At 43.9% G+C, this 25,820-nt stretch overlaps 1 protein-coding gene across 34 annotated transcripts in view; it reads right to left on the bottom strand.

Moving 5' to 3' along the window:
• Positions 1-25,820, bottom strand: part of ALPK1 (alpha kinase 1) — a 53,165-nt gene that overhangs the window by 2,897 nt on the left and 24,448 nt on the right. For 28 of the 34 annotated variants that reach the window (XM_068941851.1, XM_068941849.1, XM_068941841.1 and 25 more), the window contains 9 exons: positions 23,371-23,525; positions 11,708-11,906; positions 9,571-9,630; positions 7,942-8,028; positions 7,125-7,201; positions 5,445-5,540; positions 4,803-4,907; positions 2,252-4,355; positions 1,291-1,444 (listed from right to left, as the gene is read on the bottom strand). In XM_068941851.1, coding sequence (XP_068797952.1) covers positions 1,291-1,444; positions 2,252-4,355; positions 4,803-4,907; positions 5,445-5,540; positions 7,125-7,201; positions 7,942-8,028; positions 9,571-9,630; positions 11,708-11,906; positions 23,371-23,525 — 3,037 coding nt within the window. The remainder of the gene's footprint in view (positions 1-1,290; positions 1,445-2,251; positions 4,356-4,802; positions 4,908-5,444; positions 5,541-7,124; positions 7,202-7,941; positions 8,029-9,570; positions 9,631-11,707; positions 11,907-23,370; positions 23,526-25,820) is intronic. The other 6 variants (XM_068941854.1, XM_068941855.1, XM_068941853.1 and 3 more) reach the window with 2 other exon arrangements.

Here is a 25,820-nt window from a genome sequence, read left to right on the forward strand (position 1 = left end):
CTGGCATGTTTAAAGATGACAATTCCTGACTCTGAAGGGAGACCTGACTCAGAAGTACTTAAAATACCGTTCTTAATCCATACTAATTCATAAGCTACTTCCAATAACAATCCAAAATCTGTGATTTGCAATAAGCAGAGCTTTCCTGGTGCAGAGGCCTATGTGAAGCAACTAGATGGTCTTAAACCTGCTTGAGAGCAAATGCATCCATTTCATAAACCCACTGCTAAAAATCAGAGAAACACACTCGAAGCACCTGTTCTTCATATAGAAAGCATCGCTCCTTCATTCTGTGTTAGGAACAAGCTTGTTGCCAGCCAAGCAATCACAGTCGGGAAGCCAGACACTTGGTACTGCAGCGCTCCCTGCTAGCTAGGGTAGCATGCTTCTCATCATTCCCTTACTAACTCTGGCCCAGCACCAGGTTAACCTTCAGGCTGGAGCTGGTGTGGAGCTGCCGTTGTGGGACTATGACCACAGCAAATGCTGGTGTCTACGCAGGAAGATGAAGGCAAGCAAAAAAATTGTTCCGACTCTGAGATACCCTGTGCTCGTGCCCTCTTGAGCAGCATTAATTGCTAAATCTCCTACCCATGAGTAGGATTAGAGGGGCTTGTTTTATGAAAAAAGCCTACTCTGAAATCTCTGCCAGGTTAATTATTGTTAACTTAGGCAACACTCTCTGAAAGACCAAGATTTTAAACAGATTTTAAATTAAGGATGCCTTGTTTGAATGTGTGGGAATATCAGAAACGGGAATTATCTAATACAAAGCCAGAGGTCAAATAAACAGAGGTGTCACTTAAGCTCCCATGCAATTATCCCAGCATGGATGAAGGTGAAGTCAGGCCTAAGAGATGTAATGAGAAAATGGACACTAACACGGCTGCCAGAAGAAATTAATAAAGTAGCTTGTTCTTCCCAAAAAACAAAAGTAGAGAGGTAAATGGGGTGATGGGAAGAACTCACATAGTAAAGATTGACAAAATGTCCAAGAGGTTTGGAAAAGCCATAAAACATTCTTGCTTCAGAGTAGCAGTCAAAATCTAACCGACTGCAAGCTAAAGTAAAGGAAAAAAAATTTCTCCCAAGGTGACTGTGATTTCTGTAGTTCTCCTAGTACTAACTTCTACTGTCTTCTGAAAGCATTGATAAAGGCTACTGTGCAACAAGGCACTGGACTAACTGAATCGCAGGTACCAGTCAAATTTTACCAGACAGTTTTCATTTATATTTATACAGAATTAGCATGGATAAACATTTTCTTTCAGAAACTGGTTTGAACAATACCTTCCCAGGCTTTCCTCTTGATGCAGGAAGTGTATCCAAAATGCACTTCTCTGTTTGCCTTCCTTTGCCACGTTCAGGTAGTCCCCGATAAATACAGCTGTTTCCTGGCCTGTCCAGAGGCCCGATTTCTTGGAGTACTTCAAAATAAGCGCAGCTATAACAAGAAAATCCCACAGGTAAAATCCACAAGGTCTTCAACAGGACTGTTCTGCCCCTGTGCTGAAGGACAAAATATGAGTGCCTAGGAGCTAAGATACCCAGGCTCCTCTGAAAGCAAAGTACTGGGCTATAAAATATATACTAACAGGTACTGAGGTGCAGAATTGGATATTATACATCAAGGGCAAAAAAAAAAAAAATCTAAAAGGGCTGAAACATGCAAGACGGGATGAAGTCCCAAGGCGGGGGTTATTCTTAATGAACCCACTGAGGTCTCCTGACTTGTGTACTTTTTAGTATACTGATCATGCATCTGTATATTATTGATCATATATATGCCTCTGCATGGCAAATGAGCTGTTATTCATGATTAGCTTAATAACCATTATCTCAGACGTGTAACTTACAGTGGTGAGACACGGACTCCGTATGGGTGGCAAAACTAGACTCTCAGATAAAAAGACAGAGTAGGACTTGATGGACTGACACAGGGAACCAAGCAGCCTGAGTTACCCATTGCGGGGAGGGATGCTGCAGGAGGGCCCGAGCAGGCAGGGGGATGGATCCAGGGATGATGCGACTGATACATAAATGGGTAAGGAGTCAGTGAAAACGGTTCGAGGGAATGTTCTTCTATTATTGCTAAAATATTTGTGTAAAAACCATAAAATAACAAAAAGTAACTTAAGGAGTACTAATAAATGATGACTAATACATTACATTAAAGAGCCTGAGTCAAGACCGTTCTCTGTAGGAGTACTTTTTGCTACGCAGAAATGCTTGTTGCTGCGTGAAAACTTACAATATGCTTTCTGAAGTTGTTTGGCCTTAAAAATTCCTGCAGGCAACAGTCTCTGGACAAGCCAACTATGCTCTACCCCTGACAGAAGCTTTGCGTAATCATCATCCCTCAGAAGTCGAGCGTTGAAGACGTCTTCCTTGATTCTCCCAGGCACGAAGACAAAACCGCTTCCCCCTGGGTTCAGAAACGGACCTACACTCTCAGAGGAACTCTTGGACACGTGGGCTGGTTTGTGCCATGGACTGAGAGATGAGCTGGACTCTTGCTTCGTGTTCCCCACATTCTGAGGCTTTTCTTCATCTTCCTCAGTAGTGGCACAGTCAAAGCGGTCAGTTATGGACATCCTTCCTGCTGAGGGTGAAGTTGTTTGTGTGCTGGGAGACAGCTGATGCTCTGGAACGGTTGCCGTAGGATAATGGTTTGCTAAGTTACCAGTACTGATGAAATCAAATTCAGCGTCATTTACGGTTTCTGCCTGGGGGTCAACTTCGGGCATTTTGAGAGACCCACTTCCCCTCACTGCAGCGGATTTCCTCAGCCAGTCACGTACTGAGGAGTCACGGGCCACCTCCAGCTTAACGCTCATGGCTCTTACAGAAGCAACCCCACTCGCGTGGCGCCACGCTTCGGCTGCCGGCACCTCCAGGCTGCCCGCGGTCTCTGCCTCGGGGCCAGCCCAGGTGCCCCCCTTGGCGGGCCCAGGCCCAGCGGTGCCTCTGGCCCTTGCTCCGCGGCCGCTGTCCGCGGTGCTGCAGCTGGGCCGCACCTCCAGCTCCTCCCAGGAGGAGGAGGAGGAGGAGGAGGAGGCAGCGGCTGCCTCCCTCCTCGGTCTGGCAGGGCCAGGGCAAGGCCTGGGGAGGGAGGCCACCGCCTTATTTGCCAAGTCCTTATTGCCCGCCTCCCTCGCTGTCTTTTCTGAAGTGCTCTTCCCATGGCGTCTCCCCTCCAACAGCTGTTCCCCGCAAACAGAAGACTTCTCCGCAAGCTGCCCACCGAGGGGGGCATCCGCCTGTGTGGAAGGCTGAGGAGACCCCAAACAGCTCTGTGGAAGCTCTCGAGGAGAAGGATGCCAAGCTCCGGGAGACGATGAGCGCGAGCTACCGGCTGGAGCGTTCTCCTCAGATCCTGTTGTGCAACACTGCTCCCCTGCCAAACCCTTTTCCTGCTGCTGCCCTTCTCTAGGTGGCTCTTTGCTGCTATTGCAGTTTAGTTCCTCCCAGCTGGAAGAGTAACTTGATTTTGACAGCTTGCACCAAGAGTTCTCTGAAGTAGTTGTTTGACTCGTGTTTTGCTGTCTGCTGAAAACACTGTTTTCATCATTCACCACTCTTCCTAATGGTTCAATCTCCTCAAAGGAGCTTTTCATCACATCAGAACCAATGTGTTTATTTCTTGTTTGGCCACTGAGTCTCTCTGAGCTACTTCTGGCTTCTGATGCAGTACGTATTTTGGCAGTGTCTTTCCCCTTACGCGCTGTTTCTTCAGTGGTACACACAGTGTCTATGTTTTTTGTTTCTGTTTTTAAGGTTGTGATACAAGCTCCCATTTTGTTTTCTCCTGGTGTGGTTTCATGAATCCTGCAAGCATTTTCAAACACTTCACACACTGACAGATGATGCTGTGAATGCACTGCAAGGATTTTCTCAAAGTTTGCTTCCCCTTGCAGATTAAGTTTTTCCACTGCACCTTTATAACTGTCTGGAACGTAAGACCTGGCATCAGAATTAGGGAAGCTTTCCACTTGCAAGCTCTTCTTAATGCATGTGATCAGAGACATGATCTCGTTGGCAAGCATTCCTTTGTCTTCGTCTTCTGTAAATGAAGTGCTGTAAGCATGCAGTTTTCCCATGGCTTCTTTACATAGTTGATTCACCTCACAGAGTTTTTCGCTCTCCCCATAGAGCCATCGATGCACTGTTGCGAGGCAGAAAGCAGCTTTAATAAAACTATGGAGCTCCTGCTTGCTGGTGACAGGGCTGCTTTCATTCTTGGTGAGGAGGCCAATCTCGAAGGATTCCTTCGCTTCAGATAAGTAGAACTTTCTCTTTTCCGGGGGGCAGTCCTTGGAGTGACTGTAGGATAGCAGACATGTTCCTCGGATGTTCTGCAGGGAAGACAGACTTCAGATCAAGGGACTAGAAACCTGGACCTCTGTTGCAAATAAATAAAGGGAGGAAAAATTCTATTTCTTTCCTTTATACAGTTTGAGGCAAATGGTGGCTCAGGCTGCGTACTGCTGCCTGTCCACCAGGAAATACTCTTACTTGTTCTCCTTTTAAATGGATATGGAGTTGTAATAGTAGCAGCACTCCCTGGTGGGCTTGAAAGTCAGTCCTCACTCTGTAGACAGATACTGCTTTCTGCCCATCTTTCTCTGTTTAGCTTCAGACCGGAGCTCAGAGTAACGTGTAGCATCATATCCACCACACAGATATGAGCACCCTGAACAATGTAAAGTTTGAAGGCTGCTGGATCTGCATCCAAATGTAATAGCTCGGGCTCTTCTCTTATAAAAAATGACATTTTCAGAATGGGGAGGAATCACACTTACCACTGCTGTGAGCACAAAGAGCGGGGTGTATTGGCTGTAGGCTGCTGCTAGCTTGCAGGCCTCCGCAGCTGATAATAAGCGATGACTAAACTCTCCAAGAAGGCGCTGGTAAAATGAAAAAAACAAGAGAGGAAACCTCAGCTTAAAGGCTCTCTTTTCAGAGAAGGCTCTACCTGCTAAGTAACCCTGTTAGACTGGAGGAGGACAGCCTGGGATTTGGTCACCTGAGTCCAGCAGGATCTGTAGGTTCCCTAAGTTCTGAGGCGTTCAAATCTTCTGAGATGTCAAATCTTATGTAACAACAGCCAGGTCTGTTGCAATTTTCTCTTCTGTAGGAATCTTTCAACTCAGCCGCACTATACATGTGTCACATTTTGGCTCTATAAACACGCTATAATTTTTCTATTAAATAATACATATATTACATTTTATATGAATGCAAACATATATAAACACACACATACACACACTCTATAAATATTCCTAATATTTCTTTATTCCGAAGCAAGGTATTTTTCATTTGCTAATGAACTTTTCCCACTGGAGAGATGGAACTTTCTTCAGCCTCTCAGCACAGGAGAAGAGCTAGAGAACAGACTAAGCGTGCATGCAGAACCTGCACGGACAAATACCAAATCTTACCAGGTTAATCTCAGCGTTGGTTTTAAAACGGACATAATCTTTCTCATTCATAGAAGCAAAGATGTCTGCCAAAATTCCCAAGGAAGTAGCAATTCCCTGGAAAAGGAATGGAAAAATAAGGTAAGGCTTTTCCCCCGTATTTTGATTTTTAGTGCTCACAGTATGTTAGATGCTACGTAGGACACATCAGAAATAATAATTAAAAAAAAAAGATCCAATGAACAGAAGCACTGCTAAGAATTTCCGACAGGTCATCTTGTTGGCTTTCATCAGTTTCGCTTGCAGAAAATGCAGCCTGGTGAAACATGTGAGGCTTCATGGATGGCAGCTCTCCAGATTAACAATACCTCTAGGTTTGAACAGAAACTTGAATAGGATTGCATTTTCCTTAGACGTTTATCCAAGGTGCTGTTTGTGATAAAGTGTAGTCTTGTGGGATTACCGAAAGTTGCATTAAGCCCTGGCTAATCACATCTGAAAAAAAGACGTAAATCTGTTTCTACTATTTTGCAGAAAAGACTATAGAAAGCCAAAAATAGTGTTTAAAAACTCATTAGTAGATCCCAATCTTTCTAAAAAGTCCAACGTGAAGAGGTCTAGACAGATGACAGAATAATGCTGACCACGTGTAGCCTAGGAAAACAAGCCATTTTTGTTGACAAAACACGTTCCTAGCTTATTACTCTATTTCAAAACAAATAAAAAGAGTTTGACAAAAGTCAAGAGTTCCTGGTGTTAACAATTTAAATCTTTGGTTTATAATTTTTTTTTGTTATCTCTAATTGTAATTGATTTTATTGAACCAATTAAAAAATAAGACATGAATATGTACCATGTAGATCCGTGAATGTGCAAATTCTCTCTTTCCAGAACATTCAACTTATACAGAATAGCTAAGGGCTTGTCCTGCTAAATAGTTAAGAAAGCTAGGAAGTATCTATGTGCTTTCTATGAAATTCACTTCACATCTTTGCTCCCATAGAAATATTCTGAGATTAAGGTAAAGCTTTAAAGTAGGGTGGAGAGGCGACAAGTTCTGTTTTTGTGGTATAGCTCATACTAGGGTACAGTTACAAAACTTAAAGCATCACCCTGGTGCTTGGAAGACCGAGGTCCACGTTCTCATTTAGCCAGAGACACACTGAGTGACTGTTGCTCCATCTGCAATGAGAAAATTAGTGTGACCCTGCCTCACAAAAACAGACACATTAGACACTGCGAGGTATTCATATACTGCAGTGCTAGGGAATATCCATCACCCACCCAGGCCAGCATAGTGCAGCTCATGGACACTCCAACAGTCAGACAAGTGCGGCTACTAGGTAAAAATTGGCCTTAGTCCTGAAAAATAACCATGGCTGCATTCTGGGATTAGTTTGTTCTTGTCAGAGGCACCTGCGACATCCCAGATGACTGTTTGCTTTGGAACATTCTGCTTAAATGAAAGTCATTGCTTTTGTTCCTCTGCAGGAAGAAAGGTGCCCATAAGTCTCTGTGGGCACGTGGAAGCAGTGTATGTTGCAGACCTCTGCTGGAATATTTGTCCTGAAGGTTAACCTTCTCTGAGAGGCATAATAATTGAAACATCATTTCTAAAAGACATGACTGAAGCAAACAAAAGGTGACCTGGAATGATTTTTTAGATTCACAAGGATATCCAGAACGAAAGGGACATCCTACCTTTTTATCTGGTTGAGGAAGTTTGAAATATCCCACAACTGAAGCCCAAATCAACTCTGCTGCTTCATACCACATTCCTGAAATAAAGTAGAAAAATAGTCACTAAAGAGATAACTGCTACAGATGGCTTTCAGTAGGCTGAATTTACTTTATACCTCCTTGAGTTAGGAGCCCTCAGAACAGTATAAAGCCATACCATGGCACTTTTTGCTTTAGTGAGAGTGAATATTTATTAGTTTCCTTTAGCTTTTGGCTGTCCACAAACACACGTTTCATGTTCATAAAAGACTTCAGCTCCACAGTCACTGAAAATGAAAGGTCACACCAGAAGAAAAGCGTAAAATTAAGGCTGTAGGTCTCAAGTACCAAGCCCTGAAAACAGAAGTCCATCATGCTCAAAGCTAGGGAATTTCTTGTATTGAGGAAACCAATGCAGCGTACCTATGAAAAGCTACTGCTTGCCTTTGGGGATAGCAAATTTGGGAAAAGCATTAGCAAACACGGAATAGCACAGGAAAATATAGAATTACATTTAATAACATTCGAAAATGCGCCTTGACTTCTGGTCTGATCGGTTATAAAAAAAAAAAAAAAAGTGATTTCCAAAACGTGGTTATGTGGTTTCTTGTGAAACGGCTCTAGCTTCTCGTTTCCTCAAACACAGCTCATCTTCTGTAGCTGTGTTATGGACACCAGGCAGAAGTTTAACATAAGCTAAAACTCTGACACATGACATGCGTATCATTGTCAGTGGTGACCGCAAAGAAACTAAAAACAGCAAAAACCTTGAGCAGACATTTGCAGAAAAGAGCCTTACCCAGCTTTTGCAGAATCTGTCCTCTGATTTGTAAGCAGACTGACTGAACTAGAGTCCTATCACTTTCCGTAGCGTATTGCCATGTACCTGAAAAGCAGTGAAAAATTCAGCTGAGTACAAAAGTGCTGTTTTCATCTTAGACCTCCGAGGGTTACCTAAACCCCAGTAAATCACCAGCAATTTTTCCATTGAATTCAACTGGTTTGAGACAGGCCTTAGAGGCAGACAGACGACAAAAGCGACAGTACGTTAAGATATACAACAAGACAGTTACGCGAGCAAGTAGCTTGAATCACAGCTATACAGAACATAAGAACAACACAAAAATGAAAGGTGCCTCTCTTCCGTAAGATAACAAAATGTCATTTTATAAACATTATATCTTTGTCCTCATCATTATACACAGAACACGAAACAATAATTTTTAGTCATTAGTAAAATACGCTTTCTTTTCACATGTCAGTACATTGTATGTATTAAAACAACAGTTTTATACAAATCAAATCACACGGTGTCAAACCTGTACTTGAACTTCTGAAGGTAGCATGAAATCAAGCTATTAAGCTTTCCTAAATCATATGAACATTTCATTGCCGTTCTCAGCCTGAGGTATCTGTTCAACAGTGCACGTTCAATATTAAATAAGCAAGCGCTATCACTGAATATTATGAAAACAACCTTAAAAGAACAGCATAATCCCATGAGAATTGAAACGCAGTGTTTCTCACAGTCAGTATTACTTTAACATTGATATCTGGTATTCTGTTTAAAGCCCTCTTACATAAACGTAAGAGAATCTCACTTTCAAATTAAAAACAAATCAACATAAACTAGAACAGTTTTCCTAAATGTCCTAAGTTTATGGCTGCCCAGAAACCTGAATGAATAGGCTAAATAATCTCTGAAGGCTAACAAGACGCAGAACAGATATGAAAACCTAAAATATACTTTCTCAAGAGTTGTAATTAAATAACGATTTTGGATGTCTGACACAATTATTGAATTGGTGAAGGAAAACGAAGGTGGTTGAGTGAAGGAAAAAATATAATTTCTAAAAATATCGCCAAGCCCTCAGGGATATTCCCCCTTGTACAGTTTTGCATGTCTATTGAGAACTAGAACAAAGTGCTGTAAGATCCAGGACTCCTGCTCTTTTTTTCTTAACTCTGAAGATACTAAGTAATTACACTGCAGTCTGTGTATAGGCTTAGAATCAAGAATCCGTTCAGTTCGCAAGGTCAGTGTGATTTTGGAGGATAAGCATTACACTATCGGTTTGGGTTTGGGGTTTCTTTTCCAGTCTTTGTTTTCAAGATCAGTCAATTACTTGAAACTGGTTGACATTTTAAAATTCTTAAGGCAGAGAAATTCGTAGGGAGACAGTCGATGCAAAATATGTTTCCACCCAAGTGAAGATACGCAAGGATGAATTATGGAAGTTTCAAAACAGAAAGTCTCAGTGTCCACATTTTAGCAAAGAATGGTGACGAAAAGAGAAGCATGATGTAATGAGTCGTTACTGAAGTTTGATTGGCTCTATTTGAGATTTGTGAGACTGTTACAATGAGTACAAAAAAAAAATCCCACCAAAATTAAGAGTTATGAAATTGGAAAAGAAGAAATGCATACCTGTTGCTCCATTGCCATTAATAAGGCTGCTTAAGATATATTCAGCTTTTAAAAGTTTACCTCGTAAAAAAAAAGCAGATAGAAAATGAATGTAAAAATGCATCATGCAGCATAAAGTGAACAAAAACACTCACCAGCAAAAGCCTCCTGCAAATTTTATTCACCTTCCCATCACTGTCATTCGGTTCATGTTTAGTCTAAACTTTCCATTCAAGTATGCACTGCTAGATTTTACCTCATGGTCAGGAATCTATGTGACATCAGCTATTTTGCATATACAAAAAATACTGTATTAAAAACAGCTGAGGAGGTAGCTGTTTCTAGCTAGGCACTCGCTTTAGAAAATCCTACAAAGAAGCAGTGTTATTTAACCTATTACATGCTGAAGTCACTTGCATATAGATTTGTTACTGTCGATAGTTGAATCTGTTCACACGCTATATACCGTACTATGTGGCTGCACAGTAAGATAAGACTACTTATATATTTGTTTTGTTTAACACACTATATACTCCTGGAAGAGTACTTAACTTTAAAAAGGGAGAAAGGCTTCCTCAAGTCAGGCTCTGGTATCTCTGTTGAATTTCTGTGCCTGTTGTTCATATTCTACAGGGAGGCTTTAGTAAAGCGAATATAAGGAGAAACCAATAGACACTCATCCTCTATGAGAGAGGTTAAGGTTGTGCACTGGGTGTTAGAGTAAACCCAGCTGCTACTGCAAGCTCAATGCTGTCAGCACATGACTCGAGGGAGGCAGTCAGTGCTCACTCTGCTCATTCCCATTCATTGGCTTGCTGCCGGATTCAGAGCACAGGAGGTGGCAAGGAGCTTGGGGCAGGCACTGAGCTGCAGCTCTCCCCTTAGGTTGGGAATCCCTCGCTTTTCTCTCTTGCAGAAAGAAGTAGTTCAGCGTGCTTCCTTCGGCAGCAGAGCTGCCCGTTTCTGTCCCAAGAAAACCTGGCTTTACTAAATGTAAAACCGTTTTGGTCTCTTTGGGGAAGCTCGCTATTAGGGGAAGCTCTGCAGATCCATCTCAAAGCCAGCTAACTTGAGGTCTCACTGCAGAAAGTGTAGCTAGGGGCTATGCTGCCTTCCTGTCACTCACTACCTGACTTTTAAGAAACACCCTAAGCACAGAATTCATAGCCAAAAAAAACAGTGTAAATAGGATGCAACAAAAGATGGGCATTCTGCATTTCAGCTGCTTGTCATATGGCATGTCATGCGTTCTTGTTGCATATTTCGGCGGCCTAAGTCATCCATGGCAGGCTTGATGGGCTGCAGGAGATGCCTAAGGACTAATTTGACCAGCTTTATTCATGTTGAACCTTGCTTTTTGTCCTGATTGTCCAACTGAATTCAACGAGGCTGCTCCAATCAGTGGAGAACTGTAAGTGTTGGCTGAACTAGCCCCATAAATCGGATGTGCCAGACCTAAATACCATGGTAATGGGCACATTACAAGTCCACAGTCGCCAATAAAAACGTCTCTGCAGGGAACTTACAGTTCTCACTAATTTCTGCAAACAAAATATTCCTAGACTGTGTTTTTCAAACCAAGCTTGTTTGACTTTCTTTTCTTCTCCCCACAGGCACAGGGAGAAGATACACTAAAATTCCTTCAGGTGCTGTCCATGTCGTAGGAACGACGGACATCTGTTTTTTTTCAATCACATTTCATCAATTCATACGCTGTATTGCTTGCATAGTCAAGTGGGCCTACTGAAGGAAAAAAAAAAAAAAAAGCAGCTGGGACAGTGCAGAAAAAATGCCAGGATTCTAATTTACTTTTTAAAGGCCCTTGGTCAGAAGTATAGCAATTCAGATACTCCTGTTTGAAACCAGCAGGGAAGATTTGTCAAGGAACAAAAGCTCCAATTAGTATTTTCCACACCCTTTCACAATTTCTCTACCGCTTTTGGCTCCAAACCCCTTTATACCAGCCCCTTTGTGCTAGTGAGAGGAGCTGGGAGGGCTCGAGGGGGCTGGGAGCGGGCTGCCTCTTTGAAAAGATGGCACCAGGACCGTAAGCATGTCATCCCCAGAAAGGGACAAAGTATCTTCTTGAAAGTCAAGTAGCTCCTAATTGGGACTGAGCTGAGAAAATGGAGGGATGAGCGCACCAGGGTTCTGTTACCTGTGTTCACAGAGAGGCGAGCCTGGCGAATGACCACCTGAGGGCCTATCGGTGTCGTGGGCTGCAGCTTGTGTAAACCTTTGGCAACCTGAAGAAGTTTGCTTGAGGCATCAATCCAATATAGGAAGCGGTCAATCAGAAACACAATAGCAGCTGCTGTTACACAGTCCTTGACCATGATGGAGGCTTTCAAATAAACCTGAAAAGAACACCAAATCATGAGTCAGCCTTGAAGAAACTCAAGCAGAAAAGGCTCAGTTAGCTGTTTACAGAAAATATTCAAGTTTAGGAATTCTCTGCCTAGCAGTGCTGCCTACATGCCATTTAAAACTAGACTGAACTTCCTTCTTTATTTGCTGTAAGGCAACTCTACAGTTTTATAGCAAGTAAAGTATTGGTCATTATAAGATGCAAGTATTCACCAGCAGTTAAAAGGTGGTCTCAACATTCCTCTCTCAGCTTATAATTTTCATATTCCTAGGCATATATGTATAGGAGAAAGCCTTGGGGACAAGGATCAGATAGGATTTATTATTATCTGCAATTATGACTAATTCCAGACATATTTTTATTTTTAAGATAGGAAAGTTCCAGCTGTGTATTTTGTTAGTGCTGTAGCCTTCGTTCCTGTTTTTTTTTTTTTTTGGGGGGTCTAATTGTTGTGTAGTATCTGGAACCATATAATTTGCTGCTGTGTTAAGAAATTTAAATTATGCCCAACAGATTAATAGCAGTAATAACAATTAGTTCAAAGCAGACAAAAATCTGGGAAGACTGGAAATGGTCACTATAGCAATCATAAGCTATCCACACAGAGATGGGGAATGACCACTCATTCTATTTGGCATATAAAGCATATTGAGGCATAGACAGCTCAGAAAGCACGTTTTTCAAACCATTTCTGAAAATCAGACTTCTCTGAATATGCATGAACATGTAAATGTCTACCTGGTCCCATTTATCACTGTTGATGATTAGCTGGTACTCCCACTAACTTCAGCGGGAGTGCTACATTTCAGTTCCAGCTTTCCTTTTCCTCTTTTTCCTTAGAAGCCTCATAGGAAATGAGGGACTCCCAGGGACCTGCCGCTCCCTGTGGGACCAGGCCCTAAATATAAACAACCAGCATTAATGCAGCATTAGGACTGGAGGATCAAACGCTCCTTTATACACCCTCAAAGGAACAAACAGGGCAGGAGTCCAATGTTTTTCCTTTGCAGGTCATCTTTAATGATTTCCAAATCTGCATTAACTCTCAGTACTCCCACCGCGGCTGAGCCTTCAGAGTGACATAAGGCATCAGCCAGAGCTGCACAGGCAGCGTGCAGTCAAGGAGAAGGGGAGCCCTGCAGAGCAGCCGCGTAGAGGCACACGGCCTCTGCGGGTATCCAGGAATCCCTGCGGATATCTGTCAGGATAGGGCACCAACCACACTGCCCTTTCCGTGGCGGGCTGGGGCAGCACAAAGCAAGGAAGTGCTCTGCACGCTAACATCTAGGAGACTCGCTTTTCAAAGGTTTGGACGGGGGAGCAGAATCGAATCATGATTTCACTGAAACACCTCTCTGATGCAGCTGCTTTTAGCTGGGCATGATGAATGACTAACAACAGTGACCAGAGTCCTCCCCTTTGTATCCTGGGTCAAAATCTCTCTAGAGCACAGAAGACAGGATGAACAAAGAGTATGAAATGATGTCTCTAAACTCTTGCCTCTTAGTTACGAGTCTTTCTCACAAAATTGCTGCAAGGTAGCAAGAAAAACAGGGTACGGAGAGGAGAAGCACACAGCTTCGGAAAGATAGCAGTCAGCTGTAAGGACAGACAAATCTCTAGCTATAGAGCCTCACAGGTGCCAGGTGCAGCCCTGATCTGAGATGTCTTGTTGGTCACCTGCCTTTCAACAGCCTCACGTAGTCCTCAGAGAGGCCGGCCTTCTGCTGCCCAGCTTCGCTCTAACACCTTGGAGACGGCAATATTAAAATACTGCTTCGGGGTGTGTAAATCACAAGAGAAAAAACAAAAAACCACCTTAAAGCATACCGAGTCTCTTCATGAAAAAGATGTGTTTCTCATCTCATTGATATCAGCCAGTAAACCTAATAATGACAGACGTAAAGAAACACAGAGGAAGGAGAATCAGGCCCCACTGTACCACCAAAGAACAAGAGACTGGCAAGAAAACTTTGTCCAAATCCATACTAAAACATCAAGTTTGGCAGCTATCTCCCATTTTTGTCCGCAGCATCTGTTTCTTTCACTTGCCTTCCTTGTGAAGTGTCAGAGGCCCAGGAGCACCAAGCCAGACAGACACTTAACTTCTGCTAACTACTTTGGACATTTGGGTAACTTTGGTAACTCGGGCACGTTCCCTGGATTCCTCCCCAGCCTAATTTCTATCCTCTTTGCTTTTAGACCAGGGCTCCCTCACTGACAGCAAGATTCATCTTTATTTTTAGCAGTTTTACCACCATCCAATCTAGAGGAGGAATCTTAGCAGCCAGATCAAACAACACGTCCTTGCTTCACAAGCACAGAGCCCTTGAGGTGCAGGAGAAAACCTATTTCAGATGGTCTGGAGAAGAGCCTACAATATATGGCACCAATGCCGGATCGCAGTACTGATCTGCAGCAAGTATTTGCTAGCTTGTTTGCACTTCAGTGAGGCCGATTTGTACAAATTTCCTTTTTTCCTGAGCCCAAGTTGAGTTTTCTAAGAGGATGGCACTTGAAAAGGATTCCTGGGGCTCTGTGCGCACAACTCTGCTTGCGCCTGTCAACAATGGAGGAATCCCCCTCTCCAAGCACCTGTAAACTGACACTGCAAACTATCCATTCGAAATGCTCATGAACAGGCCATATATTTAAGCACAGAGCATTGCCTAATCTATTTTTTTTCCTCCCCTTCTTCCTTTAATAGATTGGAGCACAAAAGCCTGAGAGAGGGTGACCCACCGAACAAAAGGGCTTTTGAGTTCCTAGGAAAAGTAGACTTGGAGGAGGATGGAAGGAATCCAAGTGGCCCTATTATTTCCACTTGCACTAATTAGACATTTTTCTGTCAGCTATTGAGCACTGCTGAGAGGCCAAACTCACTGAATTCATTTCTAAAGTGTTTACAGAAGTTTGCATCTGTTTGTGTCTCTTCAGGAGGAAAATAAGCACTTCAATAGCATTGTGGAAAAACTAAACGAAGCATCCTATTCTGAAGGGCTTGGCAGTCTTGCAGCTGCATAATTTAACTCTCTGCTCAATGCTGAAACCTCTTGTGTCCCTCTCCAAAACCAAATGGACACAAAATGCAGAAAAGTCAAGCCAGGGAGAGAAACTCTGCTTTTTTTTTTTTTTAAAAAAGGCAGGGCTGCATGCTGTGTGGCACACAGAAACATGGTTCGATGTCAATCTTTGCAATTATGTTCCCATGTACCAAGCAGTATACCGAGAAATTAATACCCACTTCTTTCATTCACTGCCAAATTGTGTGACTGTAAAATTCCTTAGCAGCTACAGATAATGCACTGTCGTGCTGGGCACATACACAAAACACGCACAAAGACACTCCCCTCGCCACTTTTAAATGAAATGTGAGAGAGGCCCTAACACAGCTCTGTCACCCAGCGCAGACCCAGGGAAACTCTATTGACTTCAAAGATGTAACAGCCCAGCCGAACACAATCAGAAATTCAGCCCTGCTCGCCACATATGGGCACTTTGTTCTTCATAGCGGGCTAGCGCAGTAAACAGATTTACTCACTTTCTTTATCATTTTGAAGCTTATGTATACGCATACACACACACACACACACACACAGAGAGAGAGAGAGAGAGAGAGAGGTACGTGCACACTTTGTTTTAACATCTGTGTCCATGATGTGAAATGCATATGTCTAATTGAGTTTATGACACAAAGGAAACCTCATGGCTGGGAAGTGGAATCAGGTGGTGACAGAATTAAATTTGCACGAGATTTCTATACATGGACCATTGGGGAAAATGCAAAACAGCCTTTAGTGAAGGGTTTTTCCTTAATGGCGATGAGTGGGAGGGTGTGCTGTTTGCATGGTTTCCTGCATTAGTGTTTTAGCTCCTCCTCACATCGCGCCTGAAGTTTGGGTCCCAGCTTTGGGTTCAAAGCCACGATGCCTCCTTTGCATTGACAATGGGGGCCATTCCCAAGAGAGGGGAGAAGCTCGAACCGGAGCCATCTGGCACTGGAACTGGCAGGAAAGCGTCAAAGGGAAATTATTGGTGCATAGTAAATGAAGCCGAGGAGGAGGGGAAGAAAATAGGGGAAATCTTTATGTGGCAGCTGATGTAAGAGGAATTACAAGCACAAATAAATGAAATATTGATTTAATCCACTCTCTCTGCCCTCTTTATAAAGCCAGGATCCCATAGGCAAACCTCGCACACAGTGTGCAGACTCAGGAGGGTCTCCTTTGGAAAAACGCCTCTGCAAGCAGTGAGGTTAGAAAGCAGGGGTAGGAATCATTTAGTTTTCAGAGTACGCCCAGACCTTTGCAAATAGTCTGGATTCCTGTGTTCGCTTATATTCATTCTTCTTAGACCCTTTTAGTCCTTATTTCATTTGTAACTGCAGCTGAAGTTTAAAAAATCTTAGAAGAAAAAAAATTCAAGAGTAGTCAACAAAGAAATTCTGATTTTGTGCACAGGGCAAGAGTTTCAATAGCACGTATTTCCAAGCGCCTTAGTTCTCTCTCTCAGGATCTCTCCCCAGTTAGCACATCACTGAAATACGTGAACCCTAACAAATTGCTCACTTTTTTTCCTACATTCGTCCCCTGTCAGATTAAACACACAGTCAAAACACCAACGGATTTAGCTGAAGTCTCACCCTTTTACCCCACGCACTGTTAGCAAAGCCTGCATTTCCAAGAGACCAAATCCGCTGTCACTGCACGGGACTTCTCTATCAATCTCTGCCTTTCAGCTGGCAATCAGAGCACACTCTACAAATAACAATGAATTGAGCCTCCTACCACCTCTGTGATGGGCAGAAGAAAGCATGTCCGCAACGCGCAGATGGATAAGCTTGGAACGCAAGACAGTCAAGTCCCATAGTAAACAGTTGTGGACTCAGGAAAAAGCGGATTCTGGATACTCACCTCTCTGCTCAGATCGGGAGAGGACCTAATTTAATGGCTTGAGCTTCTGAAGCTGTTAATTAGCTCAAATTATTCATTTTCAAAGCAATACAGGGTTAGGCATTTATCCAATGAAAGCAACATTAGGTCCACTATTAGCAGCTCAAAATACCATAGAATAGGTCAGGTTTTAAAACCAATCAAGTTTTCCTTCACCAAGTGAGAAAGAACTACAGCAGCAATAATCCCAGCTTTTATCGATAACCCTTCCTAACTTTCTAGTGATTTAGTTTTATTACTATCGATACGTTCCACTTGCTGTTCTAAGCTTGCCCTCTCTAATTCAACGATTCTCCCCTTCCTCTCTGCAAGGAGCATTGCTGCAGCAGATTACTGTCTGTAGAGTGCAGCTGACAGGACCAGCTCCCGTGACCAGCGTGGTCCAAGCCTCGGCAGGATGGAGAGCGCCTTCCACGTCCTGTAAATGCAAGAGAAGGCAGGTACCATCCCTGACCATGCTGCTATTTTCATGGAGATCTCAATGCTGCTTGCAGGTAGAGGTAGCGACAGGAGCACAGCTACCTGTAGGAACAAGTGGAAACCATCTGTGTGACGAACTTCAGCAGTTTCAGCAGGGAGGAAAGCAGCAGGCAGCTCAGGCTGCTGAACAGCAGCATTTTGGGGAAATACAGAAGCAGAATCGTTTAAAGCGCTGAGGAAACTCCACGAGCCGGAATTGCTGTGGGCCTTGTATTTCCAACAAGGCAGTAGGCATTTGGGGAACTGTCATCCCAAGGAGTCCCTCACTTTTACTTGTTACCCAGGATAGGTGCAACAATCAGTTTTTGGTCCTAAGACTTGACCTGCTGCGCTCCAGATATAGTTTATGTCTAAACTATTGTGGTAATTCTCTGTGGTATGTTTAAATACTGTGTTAAAGGGGATCTTTTAATACTTAAAAATAGGTAAATGCCCATGAAAACTCTCCTTGATGGGGCAGGATCAGGCCCATTATAATCAGAGTTAAAGATCAGAGTAAGGTCCAAGAGTCTTTCTTTCCTATATCTGTGTGTCCTCAAAATATAAAACCATTAGAGAAGTAGTTAAATTTGCAAGAAGAAAAATACAGCACAGTCATCTCAGTAATACAATTCAAAGTATCTTCTAAGGAAGAAATATTCCAATAAGCAAAATCTGAGAACAGGAAATCCTAGCTATGAAAAAGCTAACCAACACCGCTATGTGTACCCAGTATTAGGCTCCACATTTTTCACTTGCTCCTCCATATACAAATTCTGCTGTACTTTTTCCACATAGGTGAGCCGCTGTGGAAGACTGGCTGCTTTTCAGCATTGCATGCTGCCAACATTAGGGGAGTCGCCCTGCCCCTAAGTGGTAAAGCTGCCCTCGGATCCAGTACGACAAATAACTTCCAGCTTCACCTGGGCACAGTGTCCGAAGCACTGTCCATCGTGACTCACAAAGGAGGTAACTGCTGTTCTCCCGTGAGAACTTACAGAACCTGATCTCTGATATCTCTCATTTTAAAAGCCCTGAAGTGTCAGCAATCAGCCCAACATAAGGGAGGCTGCGAGGCCATGAATTCCCTCTTGTGCTGAATTTGGCCCACGGCTACAGTTCTCAGTTACGTCACTCCCCATTTCACCGGGATCACCCGAGAAGAGCTCTTACGAGGCAGGTAGCAAAAGGTCAGCCTGAACATCTAAGATCCCAGGGCTAAGATTTAGGGCTTTAATTCTCCTGTTACCACACCAACAGGTACAAGGCGAAGAAAACTAAATCCTCAGCCCCTTCTTTATTTCTTTATCAAAGGCTCCCAGCTCTCAAGCGCCACACATCCACCTAACACTAGTTAGGGTACTTCCCTCAGAAGGGTTTCCCTAATGATAATCCACCAGTACGTAATTAGCCAAAGTCCCCGCAGCCCTTGCTTGGGCCTATTTTCTATTCTCTTCAACATTCCCATTAACTTCAATGAGGTTCTGCACAAACAGGGCCAGAGCATCCACTTCCCCCTGTCCATGGCAGGGAGCAGGGGATGAGCCTGCACAGCTCCTGTCGCGGCTGGGGAGGCACCTCAACGAGACCCGCTCATGGGGAGCCTCCGAGGTGCAGGGCAAGTGCCCACCGAGCAGACCCTCTGCCACTGCAAAACTGAGGGCTCCCTGCATCCCCCTGCACTCAAGACTGCACCGAGCCACCTTCAATCCAAGGCCAGCGTCGCCCACAGATTTAAGGTCATTTAAGTAGTCCACTCCAACATGAACTGCAAATTGTTTTCCTCAGTGTTTTTGCATGGGCAAGGCCTTAAATGATGAAATCGTTGAAGGTCGGACTTTGCTTTTGTGTTTGCACTGTTCCTGTCCCACACTTCCTATCCACGGTCTGAGCCACCTGCGCCAGCCACAGTAGCTATTGATATGTAAGATAATAACTGAAATCCTACATCATTAGGGTGGGTTTAAGCATGGACTCTGATCTTGCAAAAAATTAACATCGCATGAATAATCCCACAAGAGAATGACCTGTGTGCACGCAGTAGTCTTTCGGTGAAAGCTCATGATAGGGTTTGCTGGACCAAAGCCTACGTGTACATGGACATGTTGCCCTCTGTTGGCTGGTTACAGAGCAGAAGGATATTTCTATTACTTCTGACACTTACTTCCTTCTGATCTGGAGATCTGCAGGAAGGGGAACCACTAGAAGCCTCCGTTTTGGAAGTGCAGCTCCAGTTCTAACCATGCAGAACAAGTGGGTTTTAAGAAAAAAAGTAATCGCTCTATATTTACATTCGTCAGCAAGGTCTTGTGATAATTCTGATTTTGCTTTGACTTGTTAATAAAACAACAAAAAAATCCTAGCGCTTCCAAGTTTTTGCTTCGGCAACAAATACTGGTTATTGTACTGTGGACCTCAGCACAAACTCCCACCATATGGAGTGGGAGATGTGGCTGAGAAGGAGGCTGCCCGAAGGGGCCCAGTTTGCTAGCTGATAGCAGCTAACAATGCGGTTCTCTTAAAATCTGCTAGAAGAATGGGGAAACGGTATGTTCAACGTGTTTGGCCTTTTTCTTTGGGTTAATGAATCCCCAGTAGGGGAAAAAAATAAGCAAAGCATTCTAGAAGATGCAAAGATCTTGTAAAACCAGAAGTGCTGGTTTGCGCTAAGTATTACCACAAATTTGCTGCCTTCAAATCCCTAGGGAGGTTTGGTAATTTTATATATTAGAGAGAGAAAGAAGAAAAGAAAAGTGTTTATATTGCCAAACTCTACCCGGAGCTCTACTCTACAGGGCAGCGTGACTCCCACTGAACTTAGGCTGCAGCGAGAGAGCTGAGGAAACTCTGGCTCGCCTGTCCCCTCTCTTCACTCCCTCTCCCCTCCCGCCCCAAATCTGTTTTTGCCATGCCTTCCTACTGCTTTGGCCAGCATGCAGAAGTAATGATCCCACAGCAAAGGCAAAGAAGGCCACTTTAAAAGGATGCAGGTGCAGGTGGCTTTGCCTTCCTGATGCGTCAAACTAGCTAGCATGCAGCCGCCACCAATGGGTATCCCACTTTCTAAAGTGCGACACTAAGGCAAACCCTTGAAGCCAAAGCCTAATCCGCTTACTCCCCGGGCTGGTCTCATGGAGCTTTTCAGTCTACTCACTGAGTAAAACATCCTCATCACGAGCACTGGTAGCCAGATCTGGCCCCTCATAACAGCGCCAGTGTGTTATGGTAATGAAGTGCCTTTCATTCATGGATCTCAAAGCACTTTTAAAATATAATGAATTACGGTTTATGAGCTTATTCTAAGCATGGCAAATTAAAATAAACAGATGAAAAATTTTAAAGGTTTTTCTGAACAATAAGTTGACAAAGACTTATTTCTCCTTTAGGGAATTAAATTATCCCTCTGTCCCTCATGCCAAAACAAAAAAGAAGAAGAAAAAAGTTGTTCAGACTTTTATCTTTCCTCATCACACTGTAATCACTTCTCTTCAGCCTCATTTCCCCCCCAGCTTTTTATTCAAAGCACTGAAGCAGCCTTTGCTCTGCCTTGAAATTTTATTAAAAAAAAAAAAAAAAAGAGCAGGGGGAGGGGAATGGATGAAGGGGGAAAAAATCCCTTTTCCTGACTAATACTAATAATACAGGTCAAAATGTCAGTCTTTCTACAATTAAATGGAAAACAAAAAAGGTTTTCCCTTTTTTCCCATGGTACAATAGCACTGGCATATAAATTACCAATGAAGATGAAATAATACTTCAAAGCACATGGGGAAAGGCAGCACAATGTTTACAAAGTATTTTCACCCGCATGATGAAACATTGAGGACAACGGTAACCAATGGACTTCAGGGGGTGTTGGTGAATAGTCTAAAACTAGCATGCGGTAGGATTTTAGGTCCCTATAGTCTATGACCCCATGATATGCTTTGTTTAACAAGGGCAGCTGCAGTTATCAACAGATGTTTCAGCAATAAATAATTGGTATCATCTCAGAAAAGACCCATCTACCTGGGGAGAGGGTATAATGCTGAAAACACCACTCCACTATTACAGTCACATTAATCTCCCATCTCTCCAGGTCTCTCAGGGAGTTTACTGCAGGTGTTTATCCTGGGAGAGAGCAGACAAACGCTCCAAAGTTAGAGTGCTGTGCGGGGATTGTAAAGGAGGTCAACCACTGCCATAAATTTCTGTCTAAAGCCACACACACCAAAGAGAAGAAGAAAATAAATACCCAAGAAGAGTCCCGTTCCCCCCACCAACCACCAAATTCAGAATTCCAGCAACGTACAACACTGGCAAGGGGATGCTTGGGCCGAAATCTCTGCTTCGCAGGAGTCACAACCTTGCAACCTTGTCGTTGGCTTTTTTTTTTTTTTTTTGGACTTCTCATTGCTGTTGTGTTAGAAATTACCAGTGTCCTTAAACAAAAACTTGCTGACTTTATTTGGGCAGCGTTCTCACTGAAACAGGCAAAATCTCCTGCCCCCCTTACAGTTAACAGCAGTTTTGTAGCCCGATTGCAGTGGGGCCAGCTTTTCAGGCCAGACTGGCCCTTCCCATGAGGACTGCGTTGGCTTAGGATGCGCAGCACAGTAAGCACAAGAAAATCAAACACCTCATCTTTAGTTCATGTCTGTCCTGCTAAAGAGATACTCATCAGGCTAGATATCACATTTAGCACTGAAAAGGGAGTCCTCTAGCTGCCACAAGTCATGTCTGACATCTCTCTGGGAAAATTAGAAAAAACAAAAAGCAATCCAGCATTTCTTCCTGCTTTCTCATCTTACACTCCTCAACTTTCACGAGGAGATCCCCAAGCACAATTCGGATCCTTCACCTCCTTACTCAGACGAACATCCTTTACCCACATGAGAAATTACATGAGTGCATTCTTGGCTTTCCTGCCTTTGGCCAGCTTACATGCCCAAAGGGATCCCGTCAAGTCATTTTCTTGAAAAAGCAGGTATCCAGTTATGCAAACCCTACTAAGACAAGTAATCCTTACTTCCTCCTAGCAGTCCTGATTTAAAAAATGCACATAATTCTGTTCAAAAAACTTGTTTTCTAAAACTTTACATAAACATTTCTCATTTTAGAGATTTCCAGGGAAGAGGTAAACGTTCATCTCTATTACTGGAAACAGAACTGCACTGTGGACCCAGATGAACCGACAGAGCGAGCGCCCAACCTCCTGTGGGCAGAGCACAAAGCAGGTAAAAATGGCATTAAAAAAGTCATCATTGCACGTTTCAGGGAACAAAGTTCTGGTCTTGATAGGGGCTCAGTACAGGGAAGACCCCTGCACATCCCTCTGATCACTTGTGGACAAGGCAGAGCCAGTGCCCTCTGCTCTGCACTTTGCATTAATATCTAGGCACTTTCTTCTCTGTATAGTGGCAGTCAAATGCCTGGACACAGAGAAAACATAATCCCCTCAATCCATTTTATCTTCCCTGGCCTGGAAGAGCACATAAAACTGCAGCTACCAGCCAGATCCCCAAACCTGAGCGCTGACTGTCCCGTCTCCCGGGGCGCTGCACATACACTCTCCAAGGGCTACGTAGCCAAGGGACCAGAAATCTAATCTAACCCTGAGGTAGAGCTCCGACTGATTTTACCTACTTGGAGTCAGGCAGTGGTTGGGAGCAGGACTTGGCCTCCTTCTATTCCCTTTGAACACGCCAAAGTGAGGTGGAGATTAGCTGCCTCACAAAGATGATGAAACCGTGATTCACATAGATTGCTTCGTAACAACTTTAACGAAAAAAAGTCTGAAATGATTTGTAGCTTCTGGGTCCCTCTCTTGCCTGAGCACTGTAACGAAGCCCCATCTCTTGCTTTGGCCCTTTGGCCCCTGTGAGCAGCCCCTTCCCAAATTCTGACACGCTCCCCTCAGCTTGCCAACCAGGGTGTCACCTGCTACAGCTACAGTGCAGAAAAAAACCATCTCTGAAATCCCAATACTACCTACAGGGGCTCTGTGCCCACTCAAGCACCTCCGCGGTAAGTTTTACAGAGCAGGTGTGTTGCACTTCATACCAGTAAATCAGGGAGCCTTGCGCTGATCATATCTTGCAGATTTGTTTTGTCTTCTGGGCCTATGTCTTGTTTGTATTGCCACTTCTCTGGCACAAAGGGCCACTTCATTCCCTTTGCCTCCTCGAGGAGGGTCCTCAGCTCGTCGGGAAGCAAAGCTGAAAAGGTCAAAGTGCAGGTAAGGGCCTTGCAGTGGATTCAGTCACAAGTGTTATGATACAGCACCTACCCCGCAAAAAGCATACCTCCCCTTTCCCCCCGCCCCATGCCTTTTCACAATTGCCATGAGCTGTTAGTTCTTGCCACAGGAAGTATTGTGAGGGTAGGAAAGGTTGCCTGTCATCAGTTTACCCTAGTCTGCTCTGCCCTCCAGCTAAACTGGAGCCCTCAGCCATTAAAAAGGTTTTTAGCAGGAAGTAACGCAGCCCCGTGGTTGTCTATGCGTGAAGAGCTACTCTAAGAAAGACACGAGGAAATATTTCCCCCTGCGTGAAGAGAGGTTTCCTGGCAGAGCAAACGAAGGCAACAGTGCAGAAGACCTATTCCCTTTGTTAAAGGCTGTACTTAAGATTCTGCTCATGACAGTAACAAAGGCCTGTTACAAGCTTGAAAAGCCACATCCAAATTGGGAGATAAACCTGGACGGTATATAACAATTAGACCAAGACCTAAAGGGATATAATGAATAATGATAGTATGTTCTTGAGAATAATTCTGACTGATAATTTAGTCAAAAAAAGTTGTTAGTCTGAGTTATTCAATGTTCCCTCAAAGAAGTAACTGTGGATTACAGCACCCACCTTCAAAGCACAAGAAAGCTCACTTCTATAGCAGGAAGAAATTGCTTAGGCCACATGCCTAGGAACTGACAGCGATGCTGCACTTTCTACAAACGCACAGCAGGCACCAGCTGAAGCTTGCACTGCCCTCATATGAGATTCACAAACCAGCTCTGTCGCTGTTTGGATGCATCTTCTTTGATGCCAATGTAGCTAAGTAATTTGCATTAGCTGACGATATGGCCTGAGTTTCTGCATATTGCTCGTAGTTTCTAACAGAAATGAAAAAGAAGCCAAAGGCACAAGGGCAGCCTTGGCCCCAGCATGCTCCTACTACTGGGGCGCCCGACCAACAGCCAGCGCAGAGCCGTGCTTCTGACGATCCCAGGCCTTGTACCTTCACCTGAGATTTCCTAAATACTACATAAAGCATGGCTTACCTCCCAAGTAGGAAAGCAAAACACAAACAAGTCAAAAGATTTCGCTAAAGTGCAAAGTGCTCCCAGCTCCCACGCACTTCATGTGGGATGCCTGGTGTTCAAACCTCTAGAGGGGTGCTGGGGCTTACCAGGCAAAACTATAGTTTTACATTTAGGTTAGGCTGCTCTCTGCCGAACCTCCGGTGCTGCTCCCTCCACAGGGCTGGCTCTTTGCGTCTGCCAGCACTAACCATCACCTGGCTCCAGCGGCAACTGAGTCCAGCTGGAAATTAACTTCACAAAACAAAACGATTAGCTTCAGTTGGATCGCCAAGCAGATCCAACTAAGGATGCAATTGCTAGTAGGAACACACAGCTGGAGATCTGGGCCTGGATTTGTCCCCTCCTTTCAGCAGCAGCTCACATTTCATTTTCCTTCAAACAGCAGTGAAGCTGCAGTCTCAGTGTACTATGCTAACCACTAGGCCAGGCAGACCCTCTGGCCAATAAAAGTGGATTAACAAGGATTATTGACCAGATGGGGTTAATGGTGATCATCAGCTGCAGATCTAGGCCCTTTTAGCCATTAATCCCTAGAAAACCCCTGCTCAGAGACCATCATTGCTTTAACAAGGTAATGCAGTAAATGTGTTACTATGTATTTTTAAATGATTCTTTTATGGACAACCGCAGAAAATACACTACATACAAATTCTATTTTGGTCTTGTACTACAGTGCATTCACTGTTTTTTTTCCAGGAAAAAGAGGAAAGTCTGACACCTAGGGCCAGATTTTCAAGAAGCTGCCTTAAAAAATTATGTCATGTTTTCCAACTCAAGTTATCTCACTTGTTGCTGCAGTTCTGGACGTGCTTCTGTTTAGACATCTCTGCAGTTTCACCAGCAACCATGTTTACCTGCTCTCTGAAGTTGTGTCTGGAGAGGTTCAGTCCTCCCTGCTGCGCAGAGAGCAAGCGCGTGGGAAGGTGGCCAAGGGAAGGAGCTGGGGGGGGGGACAGGAGGCTGCGACGACAAGGTGAGCTCCCTGCCATGCAATCCCAGCGTTTCCTGCAGCATGGCAGCGCTGCAAAAATCAGCGCAGGAGCAGGGATGCTCACCTGATCGCAAGGAACACGAAATGGAAGGTTTTTTACCCTATGTAGAGTGATCAGAGGGACGTTAATAGCTGAAGACTGAGCTTCCCTAAATCTTCCACAATGGAAGATGAGGGATGCCTGAAGGCAATCACAGCAAG

This window comes from Struthio camelus, chromosome 4, assembly GCF_040807025.1.
Source record: "Struthio camelus isolate bStrCam1 chromosome 4, bStrCam1.hap1, whole genome shotgun sequence".
In the NCBI taxonomy this organism is placed as follows: domain Eukaryota; kingdom Metazoa; phylum Chordata; class Aves; order Struthioniformes; family Struthionidae; genus Struthio; species Struthio camelus.